The sequence below is a fragment of the Acanthopagrus latus genome, chromosome 11 (genome assembly GCF_904848185.1).
Source record: "Acanthopagrus latus isolate v.2019 chromosome 11, fAcaLat1.1, whole genome shotgun sequence".
NCBI classification, from domain to species: Eukaryota; Metazoa; Chordata; class Actinopteri; order Spariformes; family Sparidae; genus Acanthopagrus; species Acanthopagrus latus.
In genome coordinates, this window is record NC_051049.1 from 13036577 (window position 1) to 13049908 (window position 13332).

The following is a 13332-nucleotide window of genomic DNA, read 5'->3' on the forward strand; positions in this document are numbered from 1 at the left end:
GGAATGCACAATATGAATTCTTTTCAGCTGTTACTGGTAAGTATTAATTACCAGCTTTGCATGGACACTGATAAATTAAGCTATAATTTCACATTTTATTTTAGAATTTAAGAGGAGCATGCTACCACCAACACTATGCAAGTGTGTTGATGCTGCGCTCGTCAAGCCACTGAAAGAAGTTTGGACGCTTACAATCAGGGCTATCTATAGGCTTTAATTTTAACCAATATCCATACGTGGTTGATTTCTCAATATCAGGCAGCTAATTTTCAGGGCCAATATTTATCAAGCATCACCATTACACACAATACATATTTTTTCTGAAATAAGGTCCCATGGGGCACAACTGAAGGTGTGGGGCTCACCTCTTTAAATGCACACATGTAACCAAAAAAAGAAGAACTGTGGAAGACAGGCAAGACAGAGAAAGACAGAAGCAACCATCCAAATGTTGAAGAAAATAGCCTAGTCCAGAAACGTCTTCCTCTCGAGTTCTAAACATATGATTATCCTAAGTGTCCCGGCAAACGCACCCTCTTTCATGATTACATAGGAAACACCTTAACATCATTTTAATGCAATGTGACCACACATCAGCACCACCGCCAACACGGCTTCCTCTGCAAGTCCCCCGCTGCTTTAAATTAGACACATTATACACAAGAGGATCCTTGATTGTGTATTTCCATAGTGGAAGTGGCAGGCCTTTGTTCACATCATATGCCAGTATGGAACTTTAACGCTAATGTTACTACAGAGTGAACAAAGGAAAATAAAGGGAAAGCAGATTCGGAGGTGAGCGAATCGGTTTGAGGGATCCATCATCTGTCATTATGAGGCAGCACTGTTACTCTCTCATCCTCCAGCTCCTTATCTTTGACACTCATATCTATATGGGTGTCACACATTCTCCCCATCCACGGGCCCCCCGTGACAGCAGCAGACAGAGAGAGAGGATTTGATGAGGGACGACGTGTGCGTACAGTATATTTATATTCAAAGTCACAGTGGAGTGTGGAGGGTCTGTATGCAATTGTATTTATGGAGGGTTCAGAAATGGCTTGCTGTAGCAGGTTAAGACGGAACCAGCTGCAGCACCAGTGAAGAGACATGCCAAATTCCCAAACCCCATTTTTAATCCCGTGTGTTGGGTTTTAGTAGTCCAGTCAAGAAGCATAAGGGCACTCAATTGGATTAGAAAAATTACCTCGTATCAGACAGACAGGCAGGCAGGAGTGGAGAAGCCCAGCTGCTCTCACCTTGGAAAAGGGGACTGAGTTCTCACCCCACCAGGGGGTGGCTACCTCACCACTTCACCTGCAGGAAGAAGGCTCTAATTGTGTCGCCTTGTCCTAGTAATTCCCTGGAAATTCTTAATGGCCATTAAGAATGGGTGTCCCCATGTCAAACTGAATAACAGTCTGTATTAGAGAAATTAAAGCTAAACTGTACCATTGGTTTCCTCCAGTTGGGACCCACTGGAGGTGCACAGGAGCAACTTCCCCTCAGTGTCAGCCCTGACAAACTAGCAGTTAGCTTGCACATTGGAAAAACTGAATGATTAACTCTTTCCAATAATTACTGTAACATGTGACAACCAGTACTTTATGGTAGAAATAATATGTAGAGCTGTACCAAATGTCTATTTTTTTATTTACGTTTGAAGGTTATTTTTTGAAAGATTTCTGAATTATCTTTAAATGGCTGTGGTTGTTCTTATGATGTAATTTGGAGCGTGACTCAGGCCGCATCTAACGAAACCTGACCCGAGTCCACGAGAGTAGTAACGGTGCCCAAATCGGACTCGACAGGTGTTCTGTTAAAAGCATCCAGCCCGACTCAGGTCCAACATAGTTAATGCAAGCTTAGCCTAAGCACCGGGTCAGTGTTAATTACTGCTTGCCTCTTTACCCTGTTGGTGTTTGATGAGCTCAGATTGAGTCCCTGCAACCAATCACGCAAAAACATACAAACAAACGAACAAAAGCGGAGTAGCTTTGTCTACAATAAATCATCTTTTCAACCACTGAATCACTTGTTCTAATAGCAATACAAAGCATCCAGTTGAATTTCACCCATATGTTTTTCACCTGCTATCCCACAGTGAACCTTACATACATTCAGTGGGTGAACAGTGGAATTTCCCAAGCAAAACATTGCGATTACTAATTGGGACACACATCAAAAGAGAGCTCTTCAGACAAAATCTACTCTCTCTATTAAGGTGGTATATGTAAACCATGCAACTGTTAAATGTGAAATGGCTACGGTTGAATAGTTGAGCAGAGGTTTGAAAAGCACAAAATGGAGTCCCCGAAGACTTTGTGTAGTGTGTTTTCCCCTTTTACTTAAAAAGAAGAAATGAAAAGATTTCAGTATAGTGACATATATTTGATTGAAGATATGTCTAGAGAAAACATCCCCAAAACTGCAGAAGGTCTTCTGATTTCCTGTAGTAATTGTTTTAAAAATATAAACATCCTTTTAGAGTATAAGTCTGAAATACGGCATTCTGCAGGATGCACTGCCCGCACAGGATTTCTCTCATCTGAAAATCGAGGCTGCGACCAGAGGCTCCCAAATCCTCACATCCTGCTCCTGAGTCTGAGAACACACAGAAGCAGCACCACGGTGCAATACAATCAGGCTGCCACACAGACCGACTGCCAAAGGGCAAAACATTCATGTCACAAAAGACATTCAGGTTCTAGCTTCAGCAAACAACTCTTTGCCTTTCAGCAGTAAAAGAACAACTGGTGGCGACAAGACGTTGCCATGGAGCAGCAGAGGGCACGGTCCCTGGCAACATCATAGCCTTCCTGCTGGTGTGTTTACCTGCGCTGCACCTACACAAGCACCGTTTTTGTTGTATTTGCTCTTGTTAGGACAAGGTGAAACAGCAACCAAAACTAGGAGGTGAAAAAAAAACCCAAAACGATGCAGCCCACTAAATCTGGGTTTTGGGCAGGTTTGTTATGGCACTGAAAGGAACCAATTGAGATGTTATTTGTTTTTTTTTTTTATTTTCATTTTGAGTCTGGATTCCAGCCAGAAATACAATTCTTGAATCATTGCGCTGAGGCAGTGCTGACACAACTGGATATTTCTACAGTGACAAGTAACACAATTCAGCCAGACACTTAACATAAATGTTTGACCAATGAACCGAGAGCCCTCATCACTGATGGATGCATGCCCTGGACTGAGTTTCTGTTACCATGGAAACTTGAGATTTAGGGGAACAGAGGAGATGTGTGCTTTTTCAGTCATAAAAAAATACACAACACCCACCTGCACATAATAGTAGTGAACCGTGAATTTTGAATGGTTCAAGGACCAGGCAATGACAGAGACAGGACCAATTCTATTTTGCTCCTCTTTAACGGGACTACGGTTGATAATTATCTGATATGGGCATTTTTAGAGCATGCAGGCAATTGACACAAAACTGACACAGGGGTGGAAAAAAAATCACGAGGTTGTGAAATATGGCAGCATTCATTTGAGTTGTTTGATTTGGAAGACTTTGACTTACATGCCATCATCTGGGGGGGAAGTTGAGCAGTTTGAAGCCTGAATACAAAAAGGTTGTCTCTCCGTGCGCTATACTTTACTCTCTACGCCTCCAACCGCACATCTTCTGGGGAACTAACCAGAAACTAAACACTGCAGTTTTTCTTATAATATCTCTATTCATACTGTCAATAAACAAGTTGAAGGGATAATCTCCCTGCATAAATCACTTGATGCCTACTGTAATATCAAGTAGTCTAATTCCTGAATAAATGTCAAATTTAAAAAATTTTAAAAAATCACTTACTGAGTGTCTTGATTGTGGAAACATCATGTCAATTCCTTGTTTGTTGCTGTCCTTCCCAAATACGACCAAGTGGGTGCCCTGTGTTTATATTTTTCCTTGCGTTGGTCCTTTGTCCAAAAGCTAGCCCAGCCTCAAACAGGAGCTGTCCAGCGCTAGCAGGATGACTAGCTAACGGTAGCTAGCGACCCCCCTCAAAAAAAAACGAGGCTGAATATGAGTAATGCACTTTCCAGCGAGGTAACTAAAACAGTCGGCGTCTTGTTTGGGTGATGCAAGACCATTCAGTTGTACCTGTCCCGACCCCGTATTTACTGCGTCTGCGAGCAGGAAACCACCATCAGCGCTGAGTCCTCTCTGGCTAAGCTAGCTAATTCTTCAGAAGCTGTCAGTCAAAATGATCCATCGCTGTTGCGAGCTCTCCGCCTGAACGCACTAGCGGCAGCGATGTGAGCTCGACGCATGTAAATGAATAAACACAGCGGCGTTTGGAAGAGGCGAGCGGCGGATAATGGTGTCTTCTTCTCCTTCCTTCGTCTTCTGGCCGTCCGTCGGAAGCTTTCAGTTCGCTTTCTCTCCGGCTAGCTGCGGCTACGCTGGTGGAAAAAGTAAGATGAAGAAAAAAACGGTGTAATTTCTCAGAAATAACAAAATGTCTGCGGGTTCGTTTAAGTTGAATCTCGTCCAACGGCTACAAATAAGTCTCGCGGGTGAAGGAGAAAAAAGACGTTAAATGCTCGCTGTGCTGCTGACGGCTGATCAACTCTGCGTTGAAAATATGTCCAGGTCACAAACTCCGAACGTTTGTCTCTTCACAACCGAAAGACTGGAGGAGAAACGGTGGGTTTGCCGGAGCTGGCGAGGCTGGAAAGTCCATTCCTGGAGCTGGTAGGTAGACGCGACGCCGCCGAGCAGTCCGCCCCACACAGAAACGCAGAGGCTAGAAGAGCGGGCGAGAGCAGATCTACACGCCGCGGATCTACCTCATCAGCCGGGCTGATGTCTGGGCAGAGAGCGCCTCATGTGGACAAGTCCATCCATAGACAGTCACACACACTCTGAAAAAGGCTGAATATCAGGTAATCGACCAATATATAGTTTACAGTATAAACACACATTTAAATATATATATAGTTTACCTTCACTTGTACTTGGAACTTAAGTATGTCTGTGTCGCCATAAAATTACTTTTGATACTTTGGTACGTTTAAAATCATACACTTTAATTATGAACAACTTTGTCTTTCAACAAATTAATATTTTGCACAATATCTGTACTTTGACTCAAATATAAAATCTAGGCACTTATAACACTCATCTCTACTCAACTCATCTCAGAGCAAACTGTTGCACTTTCTACTCCATACACTTGCTATCTAATGAAAACCATGCATCTCCAAATTTGGTCAATTTTAATTTGTAAACTTAAAGTATTTTTAAACCCTCTTGGATGAGTGGCGAAATGCAATGTCACAAACATCCTGAAAATACTCCAAGTAACAGTCATGCTTTCAAAACCTTACAGAAATAAAAGTATACAGGTCTTATCGGCAACATGTACTTAAAGGACAGGTCCTCCCAAAAATGAAAATTCAGTCATTATCTACTCAACCTCATGCTGATGGAAAGTCAGGTGAAGTTTCTTAATCCACAAAACATCCAGCGTTCTCCTGAACAACTGAAGTAGATAAACAGATAAATGGATTAGCTTTCATTAAACGCACAAAAAAAAAAAAAAAAAAAAAAAAAACACAGAAGAAAACATTAAAAAGCTCTTTACAGCTTGCACGCTGTATTGAAAGGCTCTGGAAGCCCTTTGATTGAAAAGATGTTATTTTCAACCTTTTAAGCCAAAAGCATATTTTGTACCCAGTCAGAAGAGTGTACACAAGCTCCAGCTTTTGATGACTGTGAAACTTCACCTGACTTTCCATCAGCACGAGAGTGAGTGAACTTGCAGTATATATAGCAAAAAGAAAATGTACAAAGATGCAATAAGAGAGTATAGGAACATATTTTATTCCAATTTAAAACATTTAAAGGAGAAGGCTATGAAAATCATTTTCATGTTTGAATGAGGTTCAGGCAACAGTGGTTGAAATGAAACATACAAAAGAGAAATATGGCTAAAATACTGTAAATCAATAACCATTAGGACCCTTTTCATGAGGGTGTTGCATGAATACAGTATCTCACCCACCCACTCCATCCCCAACCTGACAAACACATGCAATTAAAATGACATTTATCTTAAAAACAGCAGTTCATTATTAATCTTAAATATAGAATAAAATTGTCCTTTTTTAAGTTAATTAATCACATACTTAAGTGTTTATTTGTTTTAAAAACTGGACCATGAAATTCACAGGCCCTCTGATTTTTCACAACATTGGCACTTGTTAAGAATCTGGCTTTACAAAGAAAGGGGATTGGCACACTCATTGTACATAATTTACATTTGGTATACTTAAAAAAGAAGAAAAAAATCAAACAAAAATACATTACTTTCAATTTGTACACCACTACACAAAGTTTATTTGAACTCTTTTAAAAAAGTCTGTCATCTTAAGTGGTCCTAAATACACGTATTAAGGTGTGTCAACCTTAAAAAAAAAAGAAACAAAACAAAAAAAAGATGCAAAGATAGCTTTTTAATATCACTGTATGTCCATCCCTCTACTAAGAATGGTTCTCAAGCATAAGCAATAGCCATCAAAAGTGTACACATACATACACACACGCACACACACCTCAGAGTACCAACGAGCGCGCTTGAACGGACATCTAAGTTGCATGTACGCAGGCCCATTGCAGTGGTGCAGTTTCAGTGCCTTCGACCCAGGGAAAGAACACAGTCCAATCAAGTACAGGAGGAGGGGGGGAGCGGAGAATGGCGGACATGTAAACACGCAGCAGATTCATTCACTCTTCACTTTCTACAATAACCACCAAAATATCAGAATGGCCTCTTCAGTACCTTCACTTGGCAAGTCTTTCAATAAATACATTAATACTGAGGCTTAACACAGAAGCTTCAATTGGGAAAAAAAGAAACCATCCTGTAAAAAGTGGATCAAACTGAAGTTTTATCGCAGAGATCTGGGTCAGGTCCAAATGACTTTCTTTTCTGTGGCTGATTCTGTTTGTTACAGTGTTTTGTACGGGATTGTCGTACAAACCTTCTCCAGAATGCTGAAGAAAATAGCAGAAGGACCTTAAATAAGAGACCCAGCTCTGTTGTTGGCTCCAATCACCGGCAGTGCTGCCGATTGACTTTTTCTGTGTGAGGTGCTAACAAGACAAGGCATGAAGTACACATGTTGTCACTTGTAGGTGAAAACTGATTTTTAAAGAGTACGGCATCATGGCAAATATCGTCCCTGGAGTGGCCACTTCCATTTTATCATCGTCGTAACAGCCCGTGAATCCAAGAGACCACATGCCTGCACTTAAGGTGGTATGCCGCAGTTCAGGGAGTTCAGAGTGTTCATCGTGAAGGCTCAAAACACAAATACACCCAGAACACAATGTTCCTTTACAAGTCCACTTAAAGTCTTACATTATGTATTCATCTATCATAATATATTACCTCTTTATTAAAAAATCAAAAGCATACTGAGCTGTGGCAGTCTCAAAATTATCTGTTAGCAAGGCGGTGTGAAAAGCACCGTCCTACACACGGGACAAACTGATCAAGAAAAGGCCTTTAAATGTTGGTTGAAGCATCAAGGATGAACCCATTACCAATTCAGGATGGAAAAACAAGATCCCAGCCAAAGGAACTAGACATGTCAAAGTCAGATATTGTTTCAACTCATAAGAAATTTGTGGCACTTAAAGCAAATTTATGTCCCTTTCCTCAATAAATTTCTAAACATACAAAATAATGGCTTCATCAATGTATGGTACACACTTCCACCAGAGGTGAGGAGGTTATGCTCACTGGGTGCATGAAAGGCTTAGTAATACACAGGGTGAGTACAATTCACTCTAACTAATAGATCATATTGCTTTTCTACAAAAAAATATGACTATTAAACCTTTTGGCAAACAATTAAAGACAAGGGAGTATGCCAGGATCTGTAATACTTTCTCTGATGTTTGCCCTGACCCCTCCAGCTCTCTCAATGTGCACAAAAAGGTCAAACTGTCCCGAGCACTCCTTTTTACTGATTCCAACACAGCCAAATGCCAAAGTCAAACAAGGAAACACTACCAGTGAGAGGCCAAATGTGCATAACCACTTAGTGGAAAGTATTATAAAGCCAAGATCAAAACATAATTCATAAGAGGGTGGTAAAAATGTGCTATTGCACAATGGAAAACTTCTTTTGATGTTAGCCATTCTCCTCCTCTATAGGCAAAATGATAGTGATCACAGAGCCAAACAGCCACCGGACCTCCCTCAGGCGTGTCATGTAGGCATCTGTGGACTGCTGCATTCCTCCCTCACTGAACCTGCGGCCATCACCCTCCAACAGGATGTCAACACACTCTTGATTCAAAGCCCCCCTTGTTAATTAATTGCACCATTTGCTCTATGCCATCCATAGAGTCCTTTCATTTCTATCAAAGCTGCTAGTAGTAGCCCTTGTGATGAAAAAGTTATGAAAACTTACCTGAATTACATTGTGAAGACAAAAATAGCCATCTATCAACTTTCAGCTTAATGGAATATTTAAACAACTATCAGGCAAGAGACACGATATGGGATTGGTACCAATAGCCAACACATATCCTCAAAAGTTACAAAAAAAATGCAAGCATCCTTGAACAGTAAGTATTCAACCACTAAGTTTTTTGTCTGTTTTCATTTTCCTATTTGCATAAAGCACAAACCTGACATGGAAACAGTGTTGTCCATTGTCTGGCATTTCAAAACAGAACTGCAACAACTAAATATATGAAGTATCATTAGAAAGATAGAACACTTGTCCATAAAATAGTTTTGATATTTTACAGCAGTATAAAATCTCCTCCTGTCTCCTCGGCTGGAAAAACATTTGAGCTGAAACTAGGGAGGAAGTCTCATTTACTGTATCAACAATACGTAGATCTGTCTGATAAATTAGACATACAAAAAAAGAACTATTTACCCTCTCTTGCTGTCCATTACAGTTTAATAAATGTTGGCCAAACAATATGGCAAAGTAAAGTTGATTACAAAGAGAAGCCATATGGATGATCAAGACCAACGTGTGACTTAAGCTAACTGGCAGCGCAAAAGCTTTATTTCATCTACGACTGACTATTGCACTGGACTAATCTGGTATCATTGTCTGCACGGGATTATCATTCTCACCATCAAGAGAAAAATAAAATAAATCACAGTACTAATACGTGTGTGTGTGATTCAGATAACGGTCGGCATGAAGGAATGCCACACAAAGTGAGTCGTTATGCCATCGACATCTGAAAGATCCATCCCGAGAGAACACTGAATTTTGGCAAAACCAATTTCCAAATAGGTTTTGTTAATATCTGAACCACTCAAGGGATAAACAGGATACTGGCGACGTAATTATATTTACAGAAAAAAACTAGGTGGTTTTAATTTGGCAATGTGATTCAAAATGACAGGGGAGCTGATACAGTATCAAACTACCAGTAGTGTTGTGTCACATTGTCTAAAATGAGGGGCAGTGTAAAAGGAACATACTGTGATTCTTTCTGGAGCGTTGCATTCCTTTGAGTAGTCACCTTCAATTTTTAATTGGAGAACAATAGCAGTCATAATAGAACCAAGAAGTTAACATAGCTGAGATTATTAAAGTCTACAGAGGACATCATCTCCGCCGAGCTCTCACATCTCTGTGAGCAGCACGAAAACTTTATTTACATTCAACAGAGCTTCTGTGCTCTGATTTGGGGCAGGGTTAACAAAAAAAAATAAAATTCAAAATTACAATTCAAGACCTGGGGGAACCAAGAAGTACCTCACTGCACCCCAGCACTGCCTGATAATATATTCCTATCATCATAATTAGTTACCCTTCGCAGATGAGCAGAGTCCAGGTCCTGGCCTCATGCCCTCATGCTGTAGTGTATCGCATGCATGGGTTAAATAAGAAGAAGGGGAGAGAGCCCTTTGTCCATAAAAGCTTACCAAGAGAAGGCCCTCTACCCACCTCAAACACACAAGCACTGGTGATGATGTAGTGTAAATAAAGAAGAAATGTGAGCCATGACCGACATGAGGACCGAGAGGAGCCCCGGTACGAGATCATGGGGGGAAGTGAGTGTATTTGAGTGTTTTTCTACAAGAGGAGGAATTATTGGAACCACACATCGGTAAGCCGTTCTTTTAAAAAAAGGGCAATCCAACAACCAGGAGCAAAGTGGACAGTAGGGACAGATCATGGATGGTATTAGTCTGATAAAGTATGTGGTAATGCTTAATGGTATGTTTCATGCAGATGTGTGTGTTTCTAGACTCTGCATCATGTGTGTGTGTGTGTGGGGCTGCAGGTTTCTTTCTCACTCTCTCTCCCTCTCTCTCTCTCCCTCTCTTTCTGTTTCACTCTTCACACCAAGTTGTATTCTTTGAGGTTGAGCTGCAGGATGGTGTCTTTGACGGCTGCAAAGACGAAGCGGATGTTCTCTGTGTCAGTGGCGCATGTGAAATGGGAGTAGATGATCTTGTCACTGTCTGGGTTCAAGTCCACAAACATCTTCAAGATGAACTCCCGACCCGCCTGGGCGTCCCGCTGGGGACCTGGGAAGAGAAGAGATTATTACTTTTAGCCTGCATAGAGCATCTTACAAGCATCATTAGCTTTTACACTGACCCTTTCTTAACACTGATAATCAGAATAAAAATGAATCATGTGATAACCCCTGTTGGAAGAGTCCAATCTGATACAGCCCGATCTGAATTAATTTAGTTTGTTTCAAGTTCTCTCTAATTGGAAGCACATAAATCCACTTTGTGCTCGTCAAAAAAAAGTTGTATGCCATTTCAGATCTTATAAAAATCACTTTATTTGGCATCCATGAAAACAGTCAAGACAAAATCTCCAGTCAGAATATTTCAGTTGGATTGAAGAAATTTTGTCCATGTAACCAGATCTAGTGAGCTGCTGTTTGGCTTTATTGACCATTTTTGTCATTTTAACATTAATTCATTTCAGTATTTCTAAGTATGGTTTAAAATATGAGCAATTAACAAGCAATGTGCATTAACAATTACACCGAAAGATTAATAAAAAATCACTTCTGAAGGACTGTGATGAGAGGGGGACGTACTGCCATATTCAGTTATGTACTAGTTTGCATTGTAGTACAGCATGATAACCACAAGGTGTCACTGTATAATTACAATTATAAGTGAAGCGTTCCCTCCTACATAGCATTACAGCTTGAGATTGAAAGAAGAAATAAGCCAATGTGTGCAAATGATGGTACAGATCCTTTCCCTGTTAAGATAGCAAGCAGCCACTATGATGCTTATATTGATAAAAGGGCATTGAGACACAGTCAAGTTACTGGCTAAAAGTCAGATTCCTTACAGAACTTGACTGATGGCTAGACTTCTCACCTCTATGAATAATTAAATTAACAAAACTTGGAATTGAACTCACGACTGAGGCTCAGTAAACTACACTGACCATCAGTAATAGATTAAATCTGATAAAGCAGAAGAATCTGATAAAAAAAACAAAAACAAATAAGTAAATAAAAACTCACCATCAAACTCTGGAAAGTAGTCAACCAGGTGTGAATACATGATCTTCTCCTCCAGCAGGTCTTTCTTGTTGAGGAAGAGGATGACGGAGGAGTTCTGGAACCAGGGATATGTGATGATGGTCCTGAACAGAGCTTTACTCTCCTCCATACGATTCTAACAAGGGCAGGGGAGGACAGAGACACAGAAGAGGAAAATAAACACAACTTTAGGATATACGTCTTGTGATTCTCTCGTCATTATGAATGTAATTATCAAATGCCGGTTTTGATATATCTGGAATATGGACAGATGCTACATTAATATCAATATTTCAAGGAAAATATTTGTTTTTCAGGATTATTTCTGAAAGTTTTGAGGCTAATAATCAATTAGAAGCCCAAACACTGTACAGGCCTTTGTGTTTGTGCCTCTGAAACACAGCCAGAGCAGTGCTAGAAAGAGCCTGCCAGTTGGATTATGCCAGCGAGTCTGTGAATGTGATAAGTACAGCCCTGACTTCCTTGTTTATTAGCCATTAAGTCTTTATTAACGTTTTAACCTCTTTCTATATGAATGAAACTTTGCTATATAAGCTTGGTCCAGCTAAATCTTCAATGACCACAAGAATCGAGTGAATTCCAGGGCATTTAACTTCACCATGGACGACGTTTTTGTCCTTCTGTTTGGTTAGAAGGGCAAACTGGTCTCTGGATTCGTGCGGTAAGAAGACCCAATTCAATAATTAACTGAAAAAAACAATCCAGTTGCCAGCAAAAATTCTACTGAGATAATCAAATGCAGCTCAACGAAACAAACATTCAGTTTCCTTTCAAAGACAAATCCATGAAGGAAGAAAACAGTAGTTATAAACCTGCAATGTTACTTTCTAAGGTTGTATGGTTGCCAACATTGCTAGCATGGCATAGCTGTGATCAATAGTCAGTGCGCCATTGTTTCTTCATGAATGCACAAAGACAATGTTAGGTTATATTTGGACCCTGTGTGTTTATGTTCGTTGAGGGCCTTTTCTGACACAAAATATTAGCTTGCTAATAGTGATGGACTGTAGTTGGACAGCATCATAGTGCAGCAGTTACTCCAGGTTTTACAGTAAAGACAAGAAATTGTAGTATGAGAAACAGCCAAGGGACATTTAAGATTGTCAAAGCAACTACAAAAATTAAAAATGTTAACTAATCAAGGCACAAACCTACTGTCTGAAACCTACTCATGTAAACTACCAAAAGCTAAGAGCTCCTCTTCCTCTTTCTAATCGAAGCCCTTTGCAAGTATCACTCCCGCAGTTTAGTCTCGAGAAGTCATACTATGATCCCAGCCACACTTGACCTGATGAAATCAAAGATGTTTGAAAACAATCTCATCAGGCTCTGGCTGGTCTGTCGGGTCAAAGTCTCGGTCTTGAGCCCGTCAACACGACAGGATAATCTCTTCAGACTGTGGTGCCTAAATGCCGCCCAGCCTCGTCTCAGCCGTCAATCAGGGCTCAGTAACAGCATCAAAACTGTCCATTGTGGCCTACTGACTGTGACCATGTACGCATTACAAGCAGGAAAAGCAAATCAACAGTAACCTACAAAAATGAAAACATGTTCCTGTCCCTGTGTGCTCAATAAGGCCCGACACTTGAACAGGCCTGCTGAAGACAAAGTACAGTATGTGTATGCGGTTAACAAACATGGACACCAGTAAATTGTAGTACGATGTACAGCAGATATAGTGAGTCAAGCTGGCAGCTGGATCTGGTTAATGAAACCCAGATGTCATATGATCAGGTCAGAGAAAGGGTTTGTTGTCAGGAGAGGAGCAGAGGGCATGCAGCGGCTGATCA

At 40.6% G+C, this 13332-nt stretch overlaps 2 protein-coding genes across 4 annotated transcripts in view; both read right to left on the bottom strand.

Annotated features, from left to right (window-relative positions):
- The window catches only part of tle5 (TLE family member 5, transcriptional modulator), a 41690-nt gene extending 36804 nt beyond the window's left edge, over positions 1-4886 (bottom strand). The window contains exons 1-2 of one of the 2 annotated variants that reach the window (XM_037114629.1): positions 4112-4883; positions 3821-4010 (exon numbers count right to left, since the gene is read on the bottom strand). In XM_037114629.1, the coding sequence (XP_036970524.1) occupies positions 3821-3847 (27 nt within the window). In that variant the 5' untranslated portion in view covers positions 3848-4010; positions 4112-4883. Of the gene's footprint in view, positions 1-3820 lie in introns of both variants that reach the window. The other variant, XM_037114630.1, reaches the window with a different exon arrangement.
- A 929-nt stretch (positions 4887-5815) lies between these two features.
- Positions 5816-13332, bottom strand: part of LOC119028320 (guanine nucleotide-binding protein G(q) subunit alpha) — a 36915-nt gene continuing 29398 nt past the window's right edge. The window contains exons 6-7 of one of the 2 annotated variants that reach the window (XM_037114154.1): positions 11504-11657; positions 5816-10532 (exon numbers count right to left, since the gene is read on the bottom strand). In XM_037114154.1, coding sequence (XP_036970049.1) covers positions 10342-10532; positions 11504-11657 — 345 coding nt within the window. In that variant the 3' untranslated portion in view covers positions 5816-10341. The remainder of the gene's footprint in view (positions 10533-11503; positions 11658-13332) is intronic. The other variant, XM_037114155.1, reaches the window with a different exon arrangement.